At 53.5% G+C, this 24,932-nt stretch overlaps 1 protein-coding gene across 2 annotated transcripts in view; it reads right to left on the minus strand.

Annotated features, from left to right (window-relative positions):
• Window positions 1–22,664, minus strand: part of SEZ6 (seizure related 6 homolog) — a 43,913-nt gene extending 21,249 nt beyond the window's left edge. For both annotated transcript variants that reach the window (XM_037494172.2, XM_037494171.2), the window contains exons 1-3: window positions 22,460–22,664; window positions 1,558–2,226; window positions 971–1,104 (exon numbers count right to left, since the gene is read on the minus strand). In XM_037494172.2, coding sequence (XP_037350069.1) covers window positions 971–1,104; window positions 1,558–2,226; window positions 22,460–22,514 — 858 coding nt within the window. In that variant the 5' untranslated portion in view covers window positions 22,515–22,664. The remainder of the gene's footprint in view (window positions 1–970; window positions 1,105–1,557; window positions 2,227–22,459) is intronic.
• Window positions 22,665–24,932: the final 2,268 nt, after the last annotated feature.

Below are 24,932 nucleotides of genomic sequence, written 5' to 3' on the forward strand. Positions count from 1 at the left end.
TTGAGGAGGCTTATGGCACTAGGCCTTAGGAAAGAAAGAGAACTGTGTGTGTGTGTGTGTGTGTGTGTGTTGAAGTCTACCTCTTGGTTCATCTATTACCTTGTTGAAAGAAGGGGACCACCTTTTCTTGAGCACCTACTATGTGCAATCTTATCTTAGTTCTCACCTTGGGGCCCCAAGTTGACCTCAAATTGCATGTCTCCAGGAGCACTGTCCATGCTGGGTGTGGTGGCCTGCTCTATCTAGGCTTCTGGCTGTGTGGGGTCAGTCTCTGAGGATACTGGGGTGGAAAGCAGGTTTGAGGAAACAGAAAGGAGAGTGGGACATCCCATCCCAAGTGGACCTTCAGGCTCAGGTGTGGCAATTAAGAGGAGTAAGAGGGATGAGGTGGCCCAGGGAGGCCGGAGGCAGGCAGCTAGGGCTGTAGGTCTGACTCCCACCAATGGGTCCCCTCTCTGATGGTGCAGCTGTGCCTATCTCTCCCACCTCTGCACCCCAGAAGCCAGTGCAGGGCCTGGTCCAGAAGAGCTGCTCAGGGAGTATTTGCTGAAGGAATGAATAAGTGAATGAGGCTCCATGGCTCTTAGGTCTAACCAGGTAGCCCTGTATTCTCTCTACTCAACGACATAGATCCAGACACTCACTTAATCACCTGCCCAGTGGAGTTTAGAGCCTCCTCCGCAGGTTCTTCTGGGTCCCTCATTAAAGCCCTGGGGGAAATGGGTGCACACACCTGCCCCCCTCCCCCCAGACCATCTCAGCCTAGGGCATTGCTGAGGGGGAGCAGCAGCACTTGCCACTCTCTGCTGCAAAGGGCAGGATCCCACCATGTTTTAGGCCCATCACCAGCCCTAGCCCTAGGCATCCCCTCCAACTGATAGCCCCGAGCACCCCTCCCTTCCTCCATAGCCAGTGCCTTTTGGGAAAGATGATGCTCCAGCTTGGCCCAGGCCAGATCCAGGTCACTAACCTTGATTTCCACACCGTATCCAGGATAGACGGAGATGTAGTAGAAACAGTCCAGGCTGATGTCAGCAGGTAAGCTGGCTGCTGGGGGGGAGTCCAGAGAGCCCTCTGGGCCTGAGAAATTCCAGCTACAAGGGCCTGGGAGGCAGGAGGAGACAACGCTAAGTCCAGCTCTGGTAAAATAGGTTCAACTAAGTCAACTGAGGTTGATGTGCGTGTGTGTATGTGTGTGTGTATGTTGAAGCCTATCTCTTGGTTCATCTATTACCTTGTTGAAAGAAGGGGACCACCTTTTCTTGAGCACCTACTATGTGCAATCTTATCTCAGTTCTCACAATAGCTCAATAAGGTGGGTCTTATCGCCATTTTACAGGTGAGGCTCCAAGGAGGTTAATAAAATTCTTGAGGCCTCTTACAGTTCCTTCCAATTGGGATTTGAATCCAGGTCTATCTGGTTCCATTCCACATGCCTCCTGAAGATTGACCCTTGGTGCCAAAGGACAAGGCATGCTGCATAGTGACAGAGGAATTTAGACTCCCCCACCCCCCTGCATCCCCATTTCCAGATTTGGGAGCCAGCAGGTAGCTGACCTGGTGGCTGGACCGTGGTGATAGTGGTAGTGACAATGGTGGTGGTGGTGGTGGTCTCATCATCATCCCCTGAAGCTGTAGAGGTGGCGATGGTCCCCTCGATCCCAAGCCCTGTGTTCTGGGACATGACGTCTGGAGTCCATGGTCTGCCCATGTCTCCGGGCCCTTCTTGGGTTGGAGTCCATGCTCTGCTAGTGGGTGCAGTATGGGGCTTCTCCCCTGGGCCTGGTGTAGGCACTGCCATGCTGGGTCCTGGCGGTAGGGGAGCTGTGATATGAAGTGCAGGAGGTTCTGACTCCAGGCTCCAGGGTCCCTCCCTGGACTGGGGCTGGGTGGGCTCTGCAGCCATGGCTGGAGTAGGGCTGGTGAAGACGGGGCGGCTGTCCTGGTTGGCCAAGCGGGGAAGGGGACTTGGGGTGAAGGGGGTCAGTGGGTCAGGCTGGAAGGGCAGTGCTGGTCTCAGCTCTTCCTCACCCCCCGCCAGCCCTTCTTGTAAGAATTCCTCCAGCAGTGGGTGATGATTGAGCAGCTTCAGTGTAGGGGCCGTCGTGACGAAGTGGACTCCTCGTTCTGGCTGCTCAGGTGTGGGGGCCGCTGTCAGCTCCCCATCCATCTCTTCGAAGCCTGGGACCTGGCCCTCCCCCATGGTTGGGGCCTCTGAGGAAAGTCCTGAAATAATAAATGGATGATCAGATGTCCTGCCCCAGCCCCACCGTGAGCAGTCGCACACCTAGTCCTGGCAGTAGGAGATCTATCTCCTTTTTGACAGGGAGCCTTGGGATGTGCTCACGGTTGAAAATCACGAAGCTATAGAATTTTAGAGCTGAAAGTGAGATTATATCGCATACTTCAAGGATGGCACATGAGATATCCTTTCCCCTCTAACATTAGAGGTGGACATTACTAATCTATCATTGCACTATTTCATTGCTATTCTATATCATTGCTATTCTCAGATTCAGCCTCGGAATCCTCCTTAACACAGCATTTCAGGCAGATATGCCTGATGCTTCATACCAACATAACAAATAAATATTTGCCATCCTTCATGTAGCTCAAAGATCTTAGGTTTTGCTCATCTTACTGATGTGGAAACAGGACAAAGAAAGGAAGTGATGGGCTTCCTTGGTGTCCTAGGGGTTAAGTCTCAGCGCTATCACTGCTATGGCCTGAGTTTGATCCCCGGCCAGGGAGCTAACCCACATGGCACAGCAGACCTCTCCTGTCTCGCCCACTGCTCTCCTTAGCAGTGGATTTCAGTAAATCTGCCTGTTCTACTTCCTACTCTGTCTCTGGTGAATCCTCTCACCCCCTGTACCTCTGGCCTACACCCCAGTTCTTCTATGCAAAAAAAAAAAAAAAAAAAGGATGTGACTTACTCAAAGTCACACAGTCAATCAGAAATGAGCCCCCCTACACAGGGACTTTTGCCTTGGATTATAGAGCACTCAAATTTATTTTTTGTTCTCAGTGAACTTGCTGGAAATGCTTCCTATATTTGGGTTTTTATATTCTTTCATGGGTACATGACATCTTGTTAGGATCTTTTTTTTTTTTTTTATAGAGGCATGTTTTTTTTAATTTATTTGTTTGTTTGTTTGTTTTGTTTATACATGCACTGGGTACAGTCAGAAGCGCGGGAGGGTGAGAGAATTCACCAGAGCCAGAGCGGGGAGCAGAGCAGTCAGAAGGACCAAAGTACACTGCTGAGGGGAGCAGCGGGTGGCAGGAGAGGTCTGCGCGCCATGTGGGACCCTCCTCCGGTGGCCGGGGAGCAGCCGGGGATGGAACCGGCGCCGCAGAGGCCGCGGGCAGCTTCGCAACCTAGCGCTCAACCGCTGCGCCACCGGGGAGGCCCGGATCTTTTTTTTTTTTTAAGATTTATTAATTTATGCATACAATAGCTGGGGTACAGGCCAGAGATGTGAGGCTGAGAGATTTCATCAGAGACAGAGTAGGGAACAGAACAGGCAGATTGACCCAAGTACACTGCTGAGGGAAGCAGCGGGCGGGTCAGGAGAGGTCAGCTGCGCCATGTGGGCTGCTCCCTGGCCGGCTGGGGATCAAACTCTTGCTGCAGAGGCTGCGGATTGCTTCCAGTGCGGTACTTAACCCCTTGCATCACCAGGGAGTTTTAGGATCTTGTTATGCCCGTTTATCTCACTTCTCAGAAAGTCATTTCTTCTGACTCTTTTTGCTGTTTTGTTTAGTTTTTGGTTCGTCTAGAACGGTACTGTTAGCCAAGCTCTGGAGTAAGGCAGATGTGACTTTACATCCCACATTCATCACTTTGGGGTTCTGTGATCTTGAGCAAATAAACTAAGCTCTCTGAATCTTAGTTTTCTCACCTGTAAGATGGGGTTTCTTTTTTTAGGATTAACTGAATGAAATTACTTCCCTCCCCATTTGATATGTATCTCTCAATTCCCTTTATCTTTCTTGTGATGCTAGCCAGGGCCTACCTAGGGCCTAGTAAGGCAGGGATAGAACGGTCATCTGGCCAGCTCCCCACCCATCCCCCCAATCCATGGCAGCCATTGTTAACCAATTTTGGTTATTTCTTGCAAAGGTCACAAAGGACTTTGGAATCCTCAGCAGTGATTCAGACAGCCACTATCAATTGATTAGATAGGCTATGGAAGACGAAACGCCTTTGTTCTTGTTGGTCTGCTTTGATTAAGTCAATTTATTCAGACATACAGCTGGAGAAAAGATGCGTATTCTGCTTGAGGCCCACTAGGTTCCCCAGATCCTTAACTGTCAGAAAAAGGTCAATGGAGGCTGGCTCCAGATTTGGCTCATATAGAATTTTTCCAGCTCCAAGAAACCTGGAGATATTTGGATTCTAACAGTTCTCAAAATGGCTGCATGAGGACTTGAAGGGAAACACAGCCAGGGCGAGAAAACAGTTTGCAAGGAGAAGGTTGGTTCTTCTGCACGTCTGGTGGTGAGGCTGTCATTCCACAGGCTCACACCCACCCCATGGATTGGCAGGCGTGAGGAAGTGGCAGATGGCCTACGTTCTGTTCAGGGGACCATGGCAGCTCTGATGTGTCAGACAAATGAGAGGAGGGAGGAAACTGGGGTGGGGGAGGTGCTCACAGGTCAGAGGGTTCTTCATTCCTCTGGGTCAGAGGGACCTGGATGCCCCTAAAGTCCTGAGAAACGAGGATCTGTGCTTATCTCCTGAGATGCCCACTAAAGCAGCCCATCTGTGCCCTGGCATTCTGTGCCAGACACTGACAACACAGTGCCCAAACTAGATGCCCAACCAGGCCCATGCCCCCCAGAGCAGATGGTGTGCCAGTGCCCTATGTCTTTCTTCTGAGTCAGTGATGGAGGGTCCATGCAGTGCCCATGACATGCCAGGACAGGGCTACTCTCTTTGCCCACCCCCCAGATGTCATACAGTCTTTGCCAGGCTAGCTGACAGTGGCCTTTGTATGGCACGGGAAGAGGTGGCTTTCTCATCATTCAGCTTTTCCCTTCTAGGATTGCCAGATAAGAGCCATGGCTCATGGTTCCAGGGCAGGTACCTGTGGGATTCTTCATTGGGAGAGGGAATGCAAAGAGATCCTCTGCCTCGGAAAGGAACCATAGTGGGCACAACTCCTCCCGCTCACTGCCAGGTGGGTGCTGGGCAATGGAGCAGAGCTAATGGGCACCTCCTGTCACTGTCGATTGCACTGATTGTGTTATCTGGGGGGACTGAGCACTTGGTTAAATGGGATCGAGATAGCATATCAAAGGAGCAAATTGATTCTGCAGTCAGCTGCCACTGGGTCCCGGAGGGTACCACCCACTGTCAGAGAGGGTAAGATAATCTCTGGGAGACAAGCCATTTTTGGGGAGAAGCCATCTTCATATACCCTAGAAACCTGAGGCCCTGTGGTCTTCCATCCAAGCCCAAGGCTCCTAGGGTTCTCTCTGCTTAGGTTAACAGTTCAAAGGTGCAGAGGATGACAGAGGGCGAGAATGGGATGCTATTCTCAGGGGCCTGGATGCCCAGTCTCATCAGGCACCTACTGTATGCTAGACACTAAGGCAGGCCATTTCCAGATTTTGTATTATTTGACATGACAACTCTGAGAGATGGGAATCTTGTTCCCACAATACAAAGACCCTGAAGCTCAAAGAGGTGAGATGAAGACTTGCCCAGTCTCACAGTGGTGGATCTGGGATTTGAACCCGTGTAGTCTGGCTTGAAAGCCTTAGTCTTTCCATATCAGTGTGATCCTCAGGAGAAGACAATAGCTACACAGCAGAGAACACTCTAGACAACAGAGGAAACCAAGGCCCAGAGAGGGGAATGGCCTTGTCCAGGGTCTCATGCCGGTAGGAGGAGCTGGCACCTGAGTTTGTCAGCTGGGACCTGAGTTGAGCCTGAGTGGAACCAGGTCCACAGGAAGTGTTAGGGTGGGACCCAATGGGCCCACAACTCATGTCCAAAGCACATCTGAGACTGGGACCCTAACCAGTCTCACTGGGCCACAGGGCTCAGGCACAAAATCACACATACCTGGTTCTTTGTCATTTGAAAGTCACATGAGCTTGACAAGTTGCCTCAGAGTCTTTGTGTCCTCAGTTGTAAAACAGGCACTCTGGAGGGGTTTATGAGAATCTGATGGTTTTGAATAGCAGTTTCCAGGGACCTGAGGGAGAGGTTACATTCCTAGGCTGGGCAGAACCTGCCAGGGCAACACTGAAGCAGGCCTGGGGCTGGGAGGGCCAGACTTCTCTGTGGGGGACCATGTTACTTGTTGTGTGGTAGTGTGTGTGCGCGCGCGCGTGTGTGTGTGTGTGTGTGTGTGTGTGTGTGTGAGAGAGAGACACACAGAGAGAGAGAGAGAGAGAGAGAGAGAGAGAGAGAGAGAGAGAGAGAGAGAGAGAGACCCTGGAGCATGCTAGCCTTCTCTGCGAAACAAGGGTAATACTGCACCACCAGTGCCAATGCAGCCGCCTTCAAGGCCTGAAGGTCTGTGGGGGCCAGGGCCTTGGCCCACAGTGAGACAGCCCTCCACGACCCCCACCTGTCGGTTGCCCAGGTGCCAGAACACCGGAATGTACTCTCCGGCCGCTCCTCCGTCCTCCCTCCTCAGGGCCCGTGGGTCCGGCACGGGCTGCCGCTTCCCCCGCTGGGTTTGGGAAACACCCAGCCCCTTCTCCACCGCGATTCCCAGCCTGCAGGAGACCAGGAGCTTCCCCCAAGGCCCCAATGCTGGCGTGGCCCCGACGCCGCCTGGGCCCTCCCCCCGCCGCCTAGGCCCTCCCCCGCATTAGCTCTTAAGCTATGCAAATAGACATCGGAGGGAGCCCTGTTTAAAGTATTTAGACGAAATGAAAAAAGGCTTTCATCGGCACTAATGAGCCATTCAGGATGCCTCCCCGGTGGATTCACTCCCGCTCCCGCCTCCCGGCCCGCTCCGTCCCCCTCCCCCCGGCCCCCGTGGCCCCTCTAGGGATCGCACGCCCGATCCCCGCGCTCCAGGCAGGGGCTCGCGAGGGCGGTGGCGTGTCCTGCCACCTCCACCCTGTGGTCCAGCTGGGTAAGGGTAGAGGTGAGGGCCCAAGCGCTGTGTCCCCCACGGACCTCCATGGGGAGCGGTGGGTGATGTCTAACCTCTGTTTAAGGGAAGTCAATGACTGGGAACTCTTCACAGCAGTAACTCTAACCGTCTTGTAGTTGGGGAAACTGAGACTGCGTGCAGCCTGGGAGGCTGTCAGGGGTCACAGCTCTGGTGGGTTGTGAAGAGGCAGTGATGAAGGGTTGGCGGTGTCCCTGCCTGGGGGAGCTGCTATACCAGCAGATGCCACCTCAGGGCAATTGACCTGCCCCCTCGCTGCTATTGTTTCTGCAGATCTTTTGCATTAGACAACCAGATACCCTCAGGTTTTCAAATCCAAGTTTATGGCTCACTAGCCTTGTGCCCTGGGCAGGGGGCAGCATTCTCAAGCCTCTGTTTCTTCATCTGCAGGGTGGGGACATGCCAGCCCCCCCAGCCCCCCATCTTCTGCAAGTGCAGGAGGGTCTGCCTGTCACTCTGGCCAGGCGTTCCTTGACAGCCCCTTGGAGGCGGGCACTGGAAAGGGAGGTAGTGGAGGGATGGAACCCAGAGTTCTGAGATGAAGTTAGGCTTGATCCACATTATGGCCACAGCAACTCACATCTTAGGGGGTGACAGTGGTGAGTACAAAGGAGAGCCTGGGAGTTACAGTGGGCGGGAAGCCCACCCCTCAGGTTCCAGAGGTTAAGCTGGCCCAGCATAGGGAGAATGAGAATTTAATGGGATCCATTTATTATCCCATAAAAGTTAATGAGTTTATTCTGGAGGTTCTTTGGCCCCTTTCAAGTTTTAATAGGGGATTAGTGAGGGCCTGGTCCCTGTAAGACCCCATTATCCCAGGACCCGAAGAAGGGAAGGAAAGCCCTGGGAATGAGAGTGCCTGGACCCCCAGAACCAGAGTCTGAGCTCTACAGTGACAATTCCACTGGGCCCAGCTCTGAAGGATCCCAGGTTAGAAGGGATCCCATATGGGTCCCTGAGGTCTGAGATCTAGTTTTGTTTTTTAAAGATTATTTATTTATGCATAGAAGAGCTGGGGTACAGGCCAGAAATGTGGGGGGTGAGAGGATGTGGGGGCCAGAGACAGAGTAGGGAACACTACAGGCAGACTGACAGAAATGCACTGCTGAGGAGAGCAGCGGGCGGGTCAGAAGAGGTCTGTTGCGCCATGTGGGTTGTTCCCTGGCCGGCCTGGGGATAGAACTTGTGCTGCAGCAAAGACTGTAGACAGCGTTATAGATTGTGTCTTACCCCTTGAGCCACCAAGGAGGCCCTGAGATGTAGTTTTAGAGGCTTCCAGTTCCATGTGCTTCTGTAATAATTACCACACCATGTGACCACATCTGAGGTGGGTTTACTGCTATGAAACTACTGGTAGAAATAGGGAAATCATTATAAATCCCATATATCAGGTGGTGAAATTGAGGCTGAGAGCATGGGTATAGCTTCTCCAATATCACCCAGAAAATATATCAGAACCAGAGTAGACACATTCTTCTGTGGTCTCGAGCCAGGCAGCTGGGACTGGTATCAGCTTAGGCTCCTTAGGCTCGCTGTGGGCCAACTGAGCACTCAGCACATTTACACATAATCTCTTATCCTTCCTTACTCTAGGGAGACTAGGTCTTTATCCCCCGAGATAAAGACGCAGAGGACAGATGATTAAACAACTTGTCCAAAGTCACACAGCTAATGAGTGGTAAGCCTGGGACTAGAACCTAGAGCTGGGCCACTCTACAGCTAAGTTCTGTCTACTTCTTGGAATGACCCTCATTTGTAGCCAGCCTGGCCACCACTATCCAGGGGCACTCGTATTGGGAGCCCTGCAGTCAGAGTGATGGGTAGGAAGACCTGATGACGCCCTGGAGGGGTAGTCATTGGGTGGGCACAGACATATACCCAAAGGGACCTTCTCTGCTTCAATAGTGCTTTCCCTCTGCCCCATTTGCCTACAAGATTACTCATCTCTTCAAACCCACCCCATCTACCAGTCCTTACGGGGAACTTCTCCCTTCTACAGAGCCATCCCTGCCTGTCCTGATAGGTGGCAAAAGCTCTCTCCTCTGAACTCTGGGGGCATTTGTGGGTGGTTCCTCAGCACATATTTCTGGGAGGATCCAGCACTAGGCATCTCTTTCCACATCTGCCCACAATACTGACCCCTAGTGCTAGGCACAGTGAAGGATGGGCTCAGGAACAGCATTTCCAAGCTGGAATTCTGCCCCCTGCATACTGGAAATGCTCCCTGCTTCCCAAGGCTCCTGGCCCTTGGCCAGCTGGTATGGACAGGGTGGGTTCTGCTGGGAGATGGGCAGCCAGCTCTTGGCAGTGAGTGCCCCAGCATAGCCTCACCTGACAATTGATGAAAAGTATCTGCTTGCACAAGCTGGTGGGTCCCCTAGTCCCAGACTACCCTCATTTTCCCTGTCAAGGACCACCCTCCCCCCATCACATCCTCTCTGGGTCAACCCCTGGCTGTTCAGTCAAGGCTGGAATGTAAACTTGAATAGGGGCACCTCCTCCTGGCCAGCCTCCAGACATGAAAGTAGCTGGGCCCCGGTATCTGAGCCCTTCTAGCTTTGTGAGCATCTCATCTCTTCCTCACTTATGCAAGAGAAACTGAGTACAGAGGGTTTTCCCAGGTCTTACAGCAAACTGGGGTTAGGACTGGGATTCAAAAGTTGGGGCTCAGAGAGCATCTGTCCCAATGGCTCTAAAGAATGAAGACTCCAGGCCTCCCTGGTGGAGCAAGGGGTTAAGATGCAACCTATAAAGCTATCTGCAGCCACTGCAGCACAAGTTTGATCCCTAGCCAGGAAGCTACCCACATGGCACAGCAGACCTCTCCCGCCTCGCCCCCTGCTCCCCTCAGCAGTGTATTTCTTTTTTTTTTTTTAATTTTTTTTAATAGAGGCATGTTTTATTTATTTATTTGTTTGTTTGTTTGTTTTATACATGCACTGGGTACAGTCAGAAGCGCGGGAGGGTGAGAGAATTCACCAGAGCCAGAGCGGGGAGCAGAGCAGTCAGAAGGACCGAAGTACACTGCTGAGGGGAGCAGCGGGTGGCAGGAGAGGTCTGCGCGCCATGTGGGACCCTCCTCCGGTGGCCGGGGAGCAGCCGGGGATCGAACCGGCGCGGGCAGCTTCGCAACCCAGCGCTCAACCGCTGCGCCACCGGGGAGGCCCTCAGCAGTGTATTTCAGTCATTCTGCCTGCTCTGTTCCCCACTCTGTCTCTGGTGAATCCTCATACACGCCCTAACCCCTGGCACCTCTGGCTTGTATTCCAGTTCTTGCATGCATAAATAAATATATCTTTTTTAAAAAAAAAAGAGTGGGGCTTCCCTGGTGGCGCAAGGGGTTAAGATGCAACCTATGAAACTGTCTACAGCCTCTGCAGCATGAGTTTGATCCCCGGCCAGCCAGGGATCAACCCACATGGCGCAGCAGACCTCTCCTGTCTCACCCGCTGCTCCCCTCAGCAGTGTATCTCAGTCAATCTGCCTGTTCTGTTCCCCACTCTGTCTCTGGTGAATCCTCTCACCCTCCACACCTCTGGCCTGTACTCCAGCTCTTGTATGCATAAATATATAACTCTTTAAAAGATTTATTTCATATCTATGAATTTATTTAAAGAGCCACATGTGGCTAGTGGCAACCTTAATGGAAAGCACAACTCCATAGTAACCTGACCTGTCACCCCTGCAGTATTCACCTCTCAGATGAGAGCTCAGGGTGAGGAATCCTGGAGAAGAGTTAGATGGGGTGGCAGTGTCTGCTCGCCTCATTTGACCTGGAACAACTGGGGACTGGGGTTGACAAGGAGCCTTGGTACTTAAGGTTCTCCATAAAGGCCTCAGCAGAGCTGGGCCTATCAGCCACTCACTCCTAGGGGAGGATTAGTGCCAGCCACCTGTAATGTCTGCTTCCGGCTTTGGGCCAGCACTGGTATCCTGAGGGGAAGGAGCTCAGGCAGAACCGATTTAGGATCTTCTGGGTGTAGGGCAGCTGGGATGGCTCATGTGATTTGGCGCAGGACAGGCTAGAGTGTAAAGCTGTCCTGTGGCAATGCCTGCTATGCTCTGTTGACTTCCTCTACTTCACTGTCCAGTGGGGGTGGGGGAGGGGGAAGGGGAGAAGGTGCCTGACCAGTCCCTACCCCTGGGCTACTGCAGCAGCCTGGCCTTGGGGCCAGGGGAGGGCATCCACATCTTTTGAGTACCCTCTATGGTTCAGGCATAGACCCTCTTAAGAGAGCTGTTTTTGCCCTAGAGAAGCAGCTTTGGTGTTCACAATTCAGTATTTCAGCCTTTACACATGAGGAAACTGAGGCTGACAGGCAAAGCAAATCATCCTTGTTCATATAAGAAAGTGGCAAATGAGGGGTTTGAACTGGGTCTGCCTGTTCCATAGCCTGGGTTCAAATTTTTTGCTGTGATGGGTCCTGGGTTCAAATTTTTTGCTGTGATGGGTTGATGCCGTATGTGTGTGTGTGTGTGTGTGTGTGTGTGCACAGCTTCAAGCACATGCACAGACACCATACCCTGGAGATGGCTTCCCACAGTCCTCAAGCCCCACCTCCCAGAAAGGATGCCTTCTCCCCAAGGCAGCAGCTCTACTCCCTCTTTCATTCTGCCCCCTCCCTGGACCCTATTGCTATCTTTCCTAGAGCCGGGAGGTCTGGGCAGCTCCTAAGGTTCTGGCTGGCAGGAGAGGGGGACAGGGGTCTGGGCTGCAGCTGGGCCAGTCTCCTTCCCACTACCCCCTTCCTCTTGTGAGGCAGTGACCAGGGGCCCAGGGTAGAGGGAGCTCCCAGCTAACTGCCATGTTCTTCACTTTCCAATTTAAAATCTAATATGGTCTCACCACTGCAGAGCTAGGGGCTGGAGAGGTGATTAATGAGGCCTCTGCTGCAGCGTCACCTGCTGCGCTCTACACCTTCCCCTGTGGCCCTGCCTTCTCCCCTCCTGCCTGCCCGCTAGCCCTGGGGATCTGGACCATAGCCCTGCCTGCCCACAGCTCCTGAGACTGGACAGGTGTTACAGGAGCTGGGAGGCCTGAACTGGGGCATAGGGGAGAGAGGGGGGTGGCCTTGGAGGCGAGGGCAGTAGAATTGACCCCCACTCTGGGGATAAGTTAGGAGGAGTGGGAGGAGCAGCAGGACCCTCCTTTAGCATCACCTCCTTCACCAACCTGGTAACTAATCAATCTGCTGATTATGCCAACTCCAAGTAGTGTGGCCAGGACAGCGGGGGATATGGCCCTGATTTAGGTGTTCAGGTAGGTCTCCCCCAATGTGAACAACTCCCCCCACCACCTTGTCAGCAGCAGATGGAAGACCTTGGAAATCTCAGGAGGGATGAGGAAGGGTACAAAGGCAGGAACTAAATTCTCCCTTGAGCTGGTACCATGGCCAGCTCAGCCCAGTCCTGTTTATTACCCCTCACACCCCCAGCTCCCTCCATCCTATTCCAGGGACCTGCCAAGGACATTCCTTTCCAACCCCTGAGCCCAGTGAGATAAGGCCAAAAGGTGCCAGGGCCAGAGTAGGTACCTACCTAGGACCCAGATCAGCATCTCTGAGCTCCCCCACCCAGACCTCACCCTAAAGTTGACAAACCAACACCACTGAGGTTGCTCCTAGCACCTGTATCCACCTCTGAGCTGGTAGCCCCCAAATTCTGTGGTCTTTCTGTGGAGTGCAAGTGTCTCAGATGGTGATCTTTCTGCAAAATTGAGCTATAGCAGGGTCCTGAAAACCCTCGGGGGAGTACCGGAGCCTGGTGGGGGCGACTGGACCCAGCTACTGCTGACACTTTGAGCCCTTTTCTCCCACTTCTATAGAGGAGACCCAGGTGCTCTGGCCTTATGGAAGAGGGAGAAGAGTCACTTGAGGCCTGGGTTCTGCCCTTAGGGACTAGGGGTGCAGAAGCAGTTCATCCTAGGACCTCTTCCAGATCCATGCAGGTGGGATGGAGCCTAACATGCCCCAGGGCCTGGGCCCTGCACCTGTGGACAAGCCCCAGCCCCCCTTGCTTCCATGACCTTGTGGGATTGAAGAAAAAAGTCTTACTTGCCCAGCACTCCATTCTGTGAGGCTCCCCAATCCTATCCTGTTAAAAATAGCAGCAGTAGCTCAAGCTATGAATCTCCTTGAGGGGTCAGTGCAGCCCAAGATTGAGGAAGAAGAGTAGAGGGAGCTGTGGTGGTGGGGGGTGGGGGCTGATAGACAACTTTAACTGGGGCCTGCTGTGCCTACTGCCTAGGGCTATGTCAACTGCCCCGCCTAGGACCACAGTTCACCACAGTTCCTGGTTACAGGGACAGAAGGACATGGATCTGTATGGACATATGGACACAGATACCTAGGGGTAATGGACAAAGCAGGCAGAGAAGCACACTGACATGGGACTTCTCCCCAAGACCCGACATAGACCCGGCTGCATAGCCCCTAACCCCTCAGGCCTCGCCCTTGCTCCCTTTCTTTGACATCTAAGGACCCTGCCAAGTTGGCCAAGTGGACACCTTGAATGAGAGCGTTTTCCTCAGGCCTCCCTGGTGGTGCAAGGGGTTAAAACACAACCTATGAAGCTGTCTTCAGCCTCTGCAGCAGGAGTTCGATCCCCAGCCAGCCAGGGAGCTACCCACATGGCACAGCAGACCTCTCCTGCCTCACCCGCTGCTCCCCTCAGCAGTGTATTTCAGTCAATCTGCCTGTTCTGTTCCCTGCTCTGTCTCTGGTGAAGCCTCTCACTCTCTGTACCTCTGGCCTGTACCCCAGTTCTTGCATGCATAGATCAATAAATCTTAAAAAAAAAAAAGTGAGAGAGGTTTTCCTCTTGTCCCAGGGCAAGGAAGATCTAGGAGTACCAGAAGTAGCACTGAAGATTCGGTACAACAGGGACAAAACTCAGGGTACCACCCAAGTGGTTTGGGCCTCAGGAATCCAACCCCAACCTGAGCAACAGATCTCTTCCTAGCAGGGGCTGACAGGCAGAGAGAAGGGGAGGAAAGTGGCTGGACCCAGTAGGGCAGACTAGGCCTCTGTGGGGAGATGGGCAAGTACTGAGTAGGGAGGGGTCAAGATGAGGCTGGATAAGTAAATGCACAAGTGGCATCTCTTGCATGCCTAGTTTGATCCCATCTTCATGTCTTTGCCTGGAGATGCCAGGGGCTTTTCTATCCTCAAAAAAAAAAAAAAAAAAAAAGTCTCTCTCTCCCATTTTCTCAAACCAGCCAGAAAATAGGGCCACATAACAGGAGGGCTATGTCAAGTGCCAGACCAGATGTTTCCAATCACCAGCACACCCCTTTGTTGGCTGCGAGCTTGTCTAAAGCACTGTCCACCAGAGCAGTGGGCCCGGTGGCGGTGTGTAGGAGCACCCTGAACCCAGCCTTCATCTCTGTCTCTGTACTGCTGGCCTCACCTTCTTAGTCAGACCTGGGCCAGCTGGGGCTCATTCCCCACGCCTGTCTCCACAGTCCAGGCCTGGGTTTCTCTGGCTTCTGATGCAGCCCCACAGGAGACCGAACAGCTGAACATCAGCCCCTCCGGGTCCCAGGCAGCTCTGGCTATTGGAGGTCCCCAATAGTTTCTTCCCTGTCACCATCCCCTCTGATTTCCTGAGATCCTGATGCTGTTCCATGAAGGAGGTGGGATAGGCACCATGAATTTCCAAGGAAACTGTGGCACAGGAAGGCAACACTATTTGCCCAAGGTCACCCCCGCAGCAAGAGCCAGTACTGGGTATAAACCCTGGGGTCTTGGCTCCCCGACTGGCATTCTCCCTGTGGGAGTTCTTCCTTTGGGGCTTCCCCCTCCTCCCTGAGGCATAACTTGGCTCCCAGCACTGCCTCTTACCCTCCCTCCCCCCAGGCTTTGGGACTCCCTAGGCACCTGCTGGTTGGTGGGACCCAGGCCAGACACTCAGCAGGTGGCTGCTTGGGGGACAAAGGAGCTGGTGCTCAGCTGCAGGCCGGGGAGAGGGAGGGAGGGAGAAGCTCTGGGGGAGTATGGAGGGATCTCAGATCTGGGCTGGGAGTGGGGAGGGGCAGGATCTGCTTCTGTGCCTTTAGTAAGGAGCCAGCAAGCAAAGGGGGTAAATCAGCATACAAATGAGCATCTGTGGGGGGTACTCAGTGGCCCTGGCACTTTTCACCGGGGCCCAGCAGTTCTGCCTCCCCTGTGTGATGACCAGCTGGAAGGAGGGTACTGAGGATAAAAAGAGACGCCCAAGGGGGAGGGAAGGAATGAGAGACCGAGGGAGATGCTGAAGCTGATGCCGGAGTGTCAAGATTCTGGTCAAAGCCGTGGTGGCTGCACTGGGGGAGGGGAGACATCCACTGCTTGATTCTGTAGCACAGGAGATTGGGTGTTACGAGGGGCCCTACACCTTCTATGTCTGTTGGAGGCTTAGGGGGACCCCAAGACACAGAAGAGATGGGAAGAGTGGTGATGCAGAGCACCCAGCATGACCGACCTAGGGATCTAGAGGCTTACAGGGCCCTCAAAGAACCAAAGGTGAGTGTTCTTGCTGTTGAAGAGAAAGACTTGGAACGAGTCCCCGCCAGGAGCTTCCTGTCCTTCTGAAGGCAAATGGCTATATGATGTAGGTGCTGTTTGCCATCTCATTTGTATTACATTTAATTAATATCAGAGGGTGCCTGGCATAGCTGGGGAGGCTGTCACAGCTGAGCTTATTAAGAAGGCAGTTCCCCCTCCAAACTGAGTTCCTTAAGGGCAGGTATTTTGTTGTACTCTTGGCTGAGAGCACCCAAGAGAGATGATGAATTAGCAGGGGTGTTGTGTGGAGAATGGAGGGGCGGATGAAGGATGGACACAGGCTGCGTTTCTGGGGAGTGCTAGTGTTGAGAGGACATAGAGAACCCTCTGGCTGGGTGATCAGGAGAAGAGAGGATGGGAAAACTGAAATAAGCAGAAGGCCCCAGGTATGGAAAAAAGCTGAGCAAAATGTGGATGTTGGACCAAACAAGGCACCCATAGTGTCTAAGGGTCACCCTCGAATCCTCACCTAGTTTCGCCATTGTCCTTTCCCAGACCACTCACTTCTTTCTCATGTCCTGCATGTTCCTTCCCTATTCCTGCTGGCCAGTCAGGACCAACCCCTACCTCCCTGCCTTCCCACCAGCTTGCCTGCCAGCAAGGTCTCAGACTCTGCAGCTGGAAGACTCTGCAGCTCGGAAACCCGGATTGTTGTTGGAGAAGCAGCAGGTTTGTTTGCTCCGGAGCCCTCTGAGAAATCTCAACAATCAATGGCCAACAACATTGCCGGCGGCTGCAGCATCGATCCTCCCCTCCCAGGGCTGGCAGCTGGGCAGCAGGTAGGCAGGCAGCTGGGGCAGGCTTTATGCCCAGCTCTGCCCACAAGCTGAGCTTTAGGCCTTCCCACCTGGGGGCTGGGCCTGAGTGGGAGCTGAGGAGTTCAGGGGGGCAGTCTAGGAAGCTAGGACAGAAGAAAATGCTCCTCTTCTTCACCAAGTTTCCTGAAGGGTCACCCAAGGTCACTGACCTCTGAGCCAGGACTTCAGGGTGCATTTGCCTCCCAGCCCCATGCTCAGAAAGTCAGAAAACTGACTTCCAAGTGTTAGAAAAATATTTTATTCCTTTGCCACTAAAGAGTGAGCAAAGTAAAGTGTTCCTAATCTACAGCAGTACGGACTTAACTAGACATCAGGAAGAAAACCTACTGCCATAGAAATATGCTAGAAGAAAGTTAGGGTCCCTCTATGTCTTAGATATATCTGGGCTTAAACTTGGCCTACAAAATTCAGATAATAGCTTTTATCTCATAGAGATGATATGAAGACTACATAAGCTGATGTTTATAGGACACTAAGTATAGTGCCTGATAGATAGTTGGTATCTAATAAATGTTTGCTATTGTTGCTGTTATTATTATTAGGATAATGATTTTTTCTCTTGGGTTCCCATTTGCTTTTACTTACTGAAGCTTTTGCAAAGTGGGCAGACAATTTGGAGTAGTCTTACTACTTATTGGCTGTGAAATGTAGAGTGAGTTGAATCTCTGTGAAAATTCAGTGTTCCCATCTGTAAAGTGGGGATAACTAGTCTTTGATAGGAATATTAGAAAAGGCACTCGAAGACCTGACCCCTACAGGTTCTAGGCCAGGCCTCACATCTGCATACATGCTTGTGAAATGAATCAATGAGTGAATGGTAGAATGAATGAATGGCAGATGGATGCCCTGAGGGCTGATTTTCTTTGGAGCTGTGAAAGGTTCATGGACATGAATTGTGTGGTCCTGGATGACTTCTCGGCCTCTGCCATCTCATTCAAGGGTGCCAGGCTGGGAGGTGGTCCTAGGGTTTCCTATTGATCCTTCTAAGTTCCGTGAGGGTGTCTGAAGCTGAGATGGGTAAGGGGCTATGAAACCAGATGACATGGGGTTGGCCCTCCCTTTTCTTAGTCCTTAAATTCATACAGGGCAGTTCAGACCAGCAGAGGCAGTGGGTAAGTGCTTTGGGAGGGAGGGAAGAAGCCTGGGCTCTGACTTCACTTTGCCACTGTCTACCTGCACAACTCTCTTCTACTTATTCAACATGTGCTAAAGTCTGTGCCACTGGGGACCCAAGCAGTGGTGGCATTAAGGGGTCGCTGGAGAGGCTTTATCCTTCTCAGAATGGCCACCGTCACCCCACCCCCAAGCCACCTCCGGCTGACAGCATGACAGCTTAATTTGTGGAAGGAAAAAACTAAGCAAAGGCTATAATTTACAGTTGGGATAATTGGCCAACCGTTAGGAAAAAGAAAAAAAAAATCCTAACATACAATCTATGTAAAAATAGTGTGCTTGCTACGCAAACTCAGCTTCAAAATGCAGTCCCAGCTGCCATGCACCCACCTCTCTTTTCTAAACAGGCAGCTGACCCTAAACTTCCTCCAAATAGGAATTCTAGCACTGCCCAAAAATAGAGGGCTGAGAAAAAGACTGGGTGGCCTGCTTTCTGAGTTCCGTCTTGCTTCCAGAGAGGAGCAGCCAGCAATCAGGCACTCACTACCAAGCAAGATGGGTGTCTCATTGGGGAACTTCTGGTGATTGTGGGAGCACAAAAGAGGCCCCTGACTCAGGGTGGAGGGGAAGCGCCCCCCTGAGTAACTATACAGTAAATGTCCCATAAATACATGCTGAAGAACTGCATGAAGTGCCAGAGAAGCATGAAGAGGAGTGAGCCAGGATGGCCCAAGAGATGAAAACGAATTTTAGGCAAAGAAACAAGAGCCTTGAAAACAATGCTAGTTTGGGGAGTGGATTGGCCTGGCTGGTGAGTCAAGTTTCCTGCTGGCATTAGTCTGGAAGGGGCCTTGGAGATCTCCTAGTGCTGTTCCCCACCTCCCAACTGCTACCAGAGCTTTCAGCATCATCTTTCATTCCCTTCTCAGCCTCTTACATACAGACCTTGGTTCTTCCTCCCTGAAAGCAGGTGGGTAAGCCTGGGACCCAGAAATCTACGCGGCTTGATAAGCCCTTGGAGGCCTTGGTGTACTCCCAGTTTGGCAAGTTGGTGCAGCCTTACTTTGAAGACTTCTGATAGTAGAGACACAGAGAGGGCAGAGGCATGCCTGAGGTAGACAGGGAGCCTGGGTCTTGAACCATCTGAGCTGAGTGTTTCCTTCATTCAAGTAACCCCTACCTATAGACCTTTTCCACACTCTCTTTCTAGGGGGATATAAACTCTGCCAGATCTGCCCAGGTGGGGGCGCAACATCCCTGAGCTGAGCCTAGCACCTGGCAAAAGGGGCTTGAAAGGGCTTAGAGAGGGGAGACTAGGAGGGTGGGAGGAGACAGGAGGGCTTGGGTACCAAGGGGTGGGTGGATGCAAGGGCTAAGGAAATCGGCTTTCCAGTATATACATGCCTCTTGCAATTCAGGCAGCCATGGCGGGAGGGGCACGGAAGCTCTAATTAAGCCCAGTTTCTAATTAAGCCCAGCCCCCGTGTCTCCTCACTCCCCATTAGCACCCCACAGTGTCCCCAAGGCATTTTTAAGCTGCCACCCTGCTGAGGAGGCTGGGACTGCCGCCAGGGCCTGCCAAATCTTCTGAGCTTGGGTGCTCGAGGGGCAAGAAAGAAGCCAGCCCACACTTCCCCTCCAGTCCGTGAAATCTCTGAGTTCTCCAGTTTCCTCAGAAACCCAGAGCAGCCTCCCGCTCACCAAGTCAACTTTTCCGGGTTCTGAGTGGACTCTGGATTGTCTCCCATGGGCCTTGTCCCCAATACCTGTTTTCTGACCCCAAAGTGCCAGGGAGGGAGACAGGGAGCAGGACCTGGTATCAGATTTAGTTGCTGCCCCCAGACTCAGGAATGTATAGTCAGATTCTTGCACCTACTGCGCAGAGTCTGCAGGAAGCAACAATTACCATTTTAGGTTAAAGCAGCCCTGATTTGTTAACCCTTGCAGTGCTGGGGCTCTAGATGCCAAATCCTTTGGCTTCTCTTTTTCTTCCTCCGGGCCTTGCCTCTCACACATCATCTCTGTGTTCTTGGCAGAATGAGCAACCCATACTTGCTATCTCCTCCCTGCCTCTTGCTACGTATACTTGAAGGGAGTTTGGAGAGGTGGAGTATGAGGTCCAAGGTCACACGGCCAGGGAGGCAGCCTTTGACCCCAGGCCCAACCCCACCTCAGTCTCAGCAGCTACCACCTTCACAATCTCCCCAGGCCGTGTTCACACATGCAGAGTTTAATTAACTTTATTGATATTCAGAAATTAGGAGAATGACTAAAGGTAATTGCTCATTAAAAATCATTAAACTGACACAGCAGGCTAGCTAGGCACAACCCCTCCCATATTACTTCCCTCCCCCCAAGGCAGGATCACCCAGACACTGCCCTTGGGTTGGGAGGACCACTGGTCACTCAGCTTGAGGCCAGTTGCACCCCCACCCCCATGGCAGGGAACAGGGATTGAACCAGGCCCTGCAAGATCTCCCCCTGCCCCAAGTCCTCCACTTCTCTGCCTACGGTTCTGAGATGCTCTCTGTGGCTTGCCAAAGCCTGCTTTTGTCAGTCTATGTGTGAACAAAGCTCTGAGGGCCCCGTGGCAAGGCCACAAGGCAGCGGATGTATTGCCAGCCCACAAAAATTCACAGCTAGAGGCCTTCACTTCTCAAGGCTGAAGCCCCCAGCAGCCCAGGGAAAGCTGAATTCAATGCCTCCCAGTGAGACGACTCAGTACCCCAATGACTGGGACCTCAAAACCCAGCTGGGACGGAGGGGCACACCTGGGCTGGCACAGTTCCAGGCCCTTTCTCCTCAGGCCTGGCACTGCAGGGCTTCTCCCTTTTTCTTTTGGAGGGTGAAAATAAAGGTCTTCTCCAGCACACAGATACCTACCCCATATACCCCTTGGGCAGGTGGTCCTCACGGCATTGGAGAGGACTGGGTGGGGCTAGGAGAGACACAGACTCTTGGTCACAGAATAGACAGATTCCTCCCAACGCTCATACCCACACCCAACCCAGCAGGGCTCTCCGGACTCCTGGACAAGACAGCCATCCTTCTGGAGACTCGCAGTCTCACTCCAGCCCTGCAGGGCGCTCTCCGGCAGAGGCTGCACCACACACTGCTGGCCTTACACACTTCTCACACCCACTCCCGGTTGAGGCATCTCCTAACATCCAGACCTCCTGAAGTCCAGACATGCTTGGTCCCATCACTCCAGACACCCTGGGCCTTGATTATGTTCACACTCAAATACCCACACCCGAGGTTTCAAACTACATGGTCAAGGGGCAACACACACACAGGCAGGCAGGCCCCGGGGGAGCTGTCCAGCGGAAGGACGTGGCCCTACTCCAAGGCAGTTCCTGAGCTCCCTGGGTCATCCTAGAACAGCAGGTTCAGTATGCCGACTTCTCTGTCTTCCTGCCCCTGGCTAAATGGGGTTATGGACTCCCCAGTATCAACACAGGCTGTGAGTTCTGGGTGCCTCGGGAAGGACCCGGTCTGGGCAGCCCTGGGGTGGGATTGGGAGAGACAAGAATATCAGGCTCTAACGCACTGGAGCTAGAGGCTCAGAGAGGAGCTTCCACCTTCCTGACACAGAGCGAAGAAAACTGCCATCCAGGGGCTAATTTTGGCACTGGACCCTCTGTCCTGACCCTCGGACCTGGCCTGGAGGGATGGAAGGAGGAGGTTAGAAACTCCCACCTTCTCCCTCTCTATGTCGGGCACTAAGAGCCACGCTGACAGAGAGCAGGTCCCAACTCCAAGCAAGTTCCCCGAGACTGCACCACCCCACTGGCTGCAGTGAAGAAGCCCGGGCATCAGGAGCGTTGATGAGAGCTTGTTTGCACCGGGTGGAGTGGAACGTTCCCTTGGGGAGCTGGAAACCTTCCCTCCGGGAGGCACAAACCCCCATCATTTCCCCAATACCTCCTTGCTGGTCAATCCCTGACCAAGCTTTCCTCCGGTCGCATACTGGTGAAGTGGAGACGGGAATGTGAGCGAGGACCCGGGCCGACGGGTGAGGTGAGGGTCTTGCAGCTATGAGTGTGGCCTGTCGGTGGGCCCGGCTGAGCGGGACCTCAGACCAGAGGGAAGAGTAGCCCTGGGCGTTAGCGAGGAGGTGCAGGGGAGCGCGAGGAACGGACTTCGGGAGGACAGAATCTTTGCCAGGACTTCAGTAGTTGCAGCCCAGGGCTGAGATAGGCACCAGATAAGGTCCCCCGAATTTCTCAGGTCCCCCGAATTTCTCCCTGCAATTGTATTCTAAGTTGTGGTTCAGATGTGCCAGCGCCAAAGCAGAGGGAGGTGAGCAACATTCCAATCCCGCTACAGCCGCTGTCGGCCCCGTCCCTACGCGCTGAGGAAGCGAGAGACCCGGGAAACGGCGGCAAAGTCGGAGGAAGTTTGGCGGCTGCAGCGGTAGGCGGGACCGCGGGGCTCCGACAGGACAGTCCCGACTCTCCGCCCTGTGCCCTCCCCCCCACCCGCGCGCACCCGGGCGCTCCTGGACGCCTGGAGTGTGGCGAGGTAGCGCGCGGGCGGCGCGTGAGTGTGTGCGGGGAGGGGGTGGCGTGATGAATTGCAGCAGAGAAATCCCATTAGATCCGGGGAGATGATTAAAGGCGAGGTCTCGGCCGGGCGCGAATGGCGGGAGCCGCGCAGCTTCCCGCCCGCGGAGCCCGCGCCCCGCCCGGCTTGGCCGGCGCGGGGGCAACACAGTCGGCGGAGCGCGGTGCCTGGGCTGGGCGGCCAGAGGAGCGGAACTGTGAGCCAGAACTGTTCTTCCTCCTGCCCCTGGGGACCCTGCCCCCGCCCCCGTCCTGTCGCTGGACGCCGGGGTCCTTACCGTGAGCGAGGAGCGCCAACAGCGAGGGAAGGAGCAGCAGGGCTGCCGGGCGCATGGTGCTGGTGGCGGCCGCGCCCCGGGCGGGGGCCGCGGCGGGAGGGCAGAGGGCTCGACCGGTCGTGGACGCGGGGAGCAGAGCTGGGTCTGGCCAGGGAGCGGGAGCGCGGCCGCCGCCGCCGCCAGCGCCTGACAGAATCAGCACCACGGCCAGCGCCTGGCGTCGGCGCCGGGGATCGCCGCGCGGGGCTGGGGGCGGGGGCGCGGGAGGAGCGCTTACCGTAAAGTCTCAAGCAAAGGCGCAGAAGACCCAGCGGCAAGAGGACGAGCTCCCGCGCCACCGCCGGCTCAAGGGGAAGGATTGCCCTGCTAATGTGGGCACATGGCCCCCGCCCTTCTATAACGCCTACGCCCAGCTAAGTCTGCCACCTTCTCCCCCATTAGCAACCTGCCAAGGAGGAGGGGTTCTAAGCCGAGTCTCCGTGAGAGAGCACCCCTTTCCCCACCTCTCTCCACCCCATTCTCTTCCCTCAGGGCTCCAAGGGTGACGTCTGTGAGTGAGGCAGCTGGTGAGGCCCTGTGTGCCCTTGTGGCAGTTCTGTCCTGGGCAGATAATGAAGATGGCTTTTGAGCATACAAAGGACAATAAATTATTACTTTGTGCTCAATAAATGCCAGGGCTCCAGGCAGCTGCATCAGCAGCAAACTGTGCTCACAGAAAAGCTTAATTATCCTGATATTATAGTTAAAAGCCAGTGGTACTTGCGTCCTGGGAAGACATCCTCACTTGGCAGGAGGCAACCTGGGCCAACCTGGGCCTAGGAAGGTAATATTCTGGATTTCCATGTAGCCCTGGATCTCTAGGAGCATACATACCTTGGTTGCCTTCAGGACTAGAGAAACCACAGTGTCAACCAGTGAGAGCAGACCCTTCATGCCTATGCCTGCCCATGTTCCTGGAACACATCGAAAAAATGGGACAGGCACAGGGAATGATGGGAGGGAGGCATATTTTCCTGGGGCTATTAGATAGAGACTTGGCAGGTACTCAGGGGAACAGCTATGGAGGCTGTACATTCAAGGCCATGGAAAAATAAATTACCAGGGTTCTCCTTGGGTTGAGGAAACCCATCGAGTCACAGGCCAGCAAAGAGGGCAGTTACAGCTGTGCCATCCCTGAAGCTGATGTCTAGACCCAGGGGGTTTTGGCTCCATGCATGGACTCACTTGAAGAGCCTCAGTGGACACAATGAGAGCACAATGACTGATTTTATTATTCCTTGTAGAGGAGCTCTGACTTCCCTGTGGCCCCCAGGGGGAAGGACAGCTTTCTGTTTAGTTCTATTCATATAAACTTGCTTCCTCTCCAAAACTTCCAGACCCAGTGATTGTCCAATGTGCTTCTTAACCTCACACTGGAAGCAGGTGGCAAGAATTCAGCAACTAAGTCTCACCCCTCAGAGAATCTTTTGGTCCTTACTACCTCCACAGTCTTCCAGCTCGGCTCATCAGATTCCTTCTAGATCCCTTCCCGTAGGCTCTAGGGAGCAGCGTCAAATGCTGTAAAGAATCCTAGGCAGCAAGCAGGTGGCATGCGGAATTAACTGAGGGAGACACTGGGAGAGGATTTCTGGACAGTATTCCAGAAGCTGAGTAAAAAAGAAGGCATAGCAGAAGGATGACAGAAGGGGGTGAGGGATGAAAAAAGGATCAGTGGTGAGGAGAGGAAGCCAGGAGAGACTGTAAGGGGGGGAGGGGGAGAGTTGCCAATAGCTGAGGGAAGTCTGGGGGAAATACTGGCATATGAGTGAAATTCTTCCTTTCCTTTTAGAAGGTATTCCTGGGCTCCTCCTTGATTCTAGACCCTTCTGGATGAAGCAGCTTGAGCAGAGAATGAGTCATGACCCAGAGATGAACCTCCTATGCCAGAATGATTCATGGAGATTTGGAGGCTGGAGGCAGGCTTGTCTGACTCTCTTGGCAGCTAAGCTCCTTGATGGGCTGGGCAATAGCTCACAAGAAGGAGGGTAAAAGGAGCTACCCAGGAATTTGCCATATCACCCTCTCTACTGCTCAAACTAACCTCGGCATTCAGAAGTGCAGGTGTGTGTCTGGGGGGGGGTGTCCAATGGAGACTACAAGTCCCAGAATGCAGCATTCTGCCCTGAGCTCAGAGGATGGGTTGTATTGCATGATGGGAAGAACTATGTTCTTCCTTCCTAAATATGGTCAAGGTGGCCTCTAAGCAATGAGTTCCCAGTAGGTTAAGGCAGAGCCTGGGCCAAACTGGGAGGCAGTAGAGTTCTGACATGTATCCCATCTCATGCCAACCAAGGGACTCTTTCTGCCTAGGCCTCAATATTACCCACAAGTTGAGGACAATAAAATGCCCTAGGGGACATTCAGCTCTGTGCTGCAGGTTTATAGCATGCTCAGGTCATATACACATTTGAAAGTGTCAGCCCAGGGAGACTTG

The sequence above is a fragment of the Talpa occidentalis genome, unplaced genomic scaffold, assembly GCF_014898055.3.
Source record: "Talpa occidentalis isolate TD23 unplaced genomic scaffold, MPIMG_talOcc4v2.1 talOcc4.7, whole genome shotgun sequence".
NCBI lineage: Eukaryota > Metazoa > Chordata > Mammalia > Eulipotyphla > Talpidae > Talpa > Talpa occidentalis.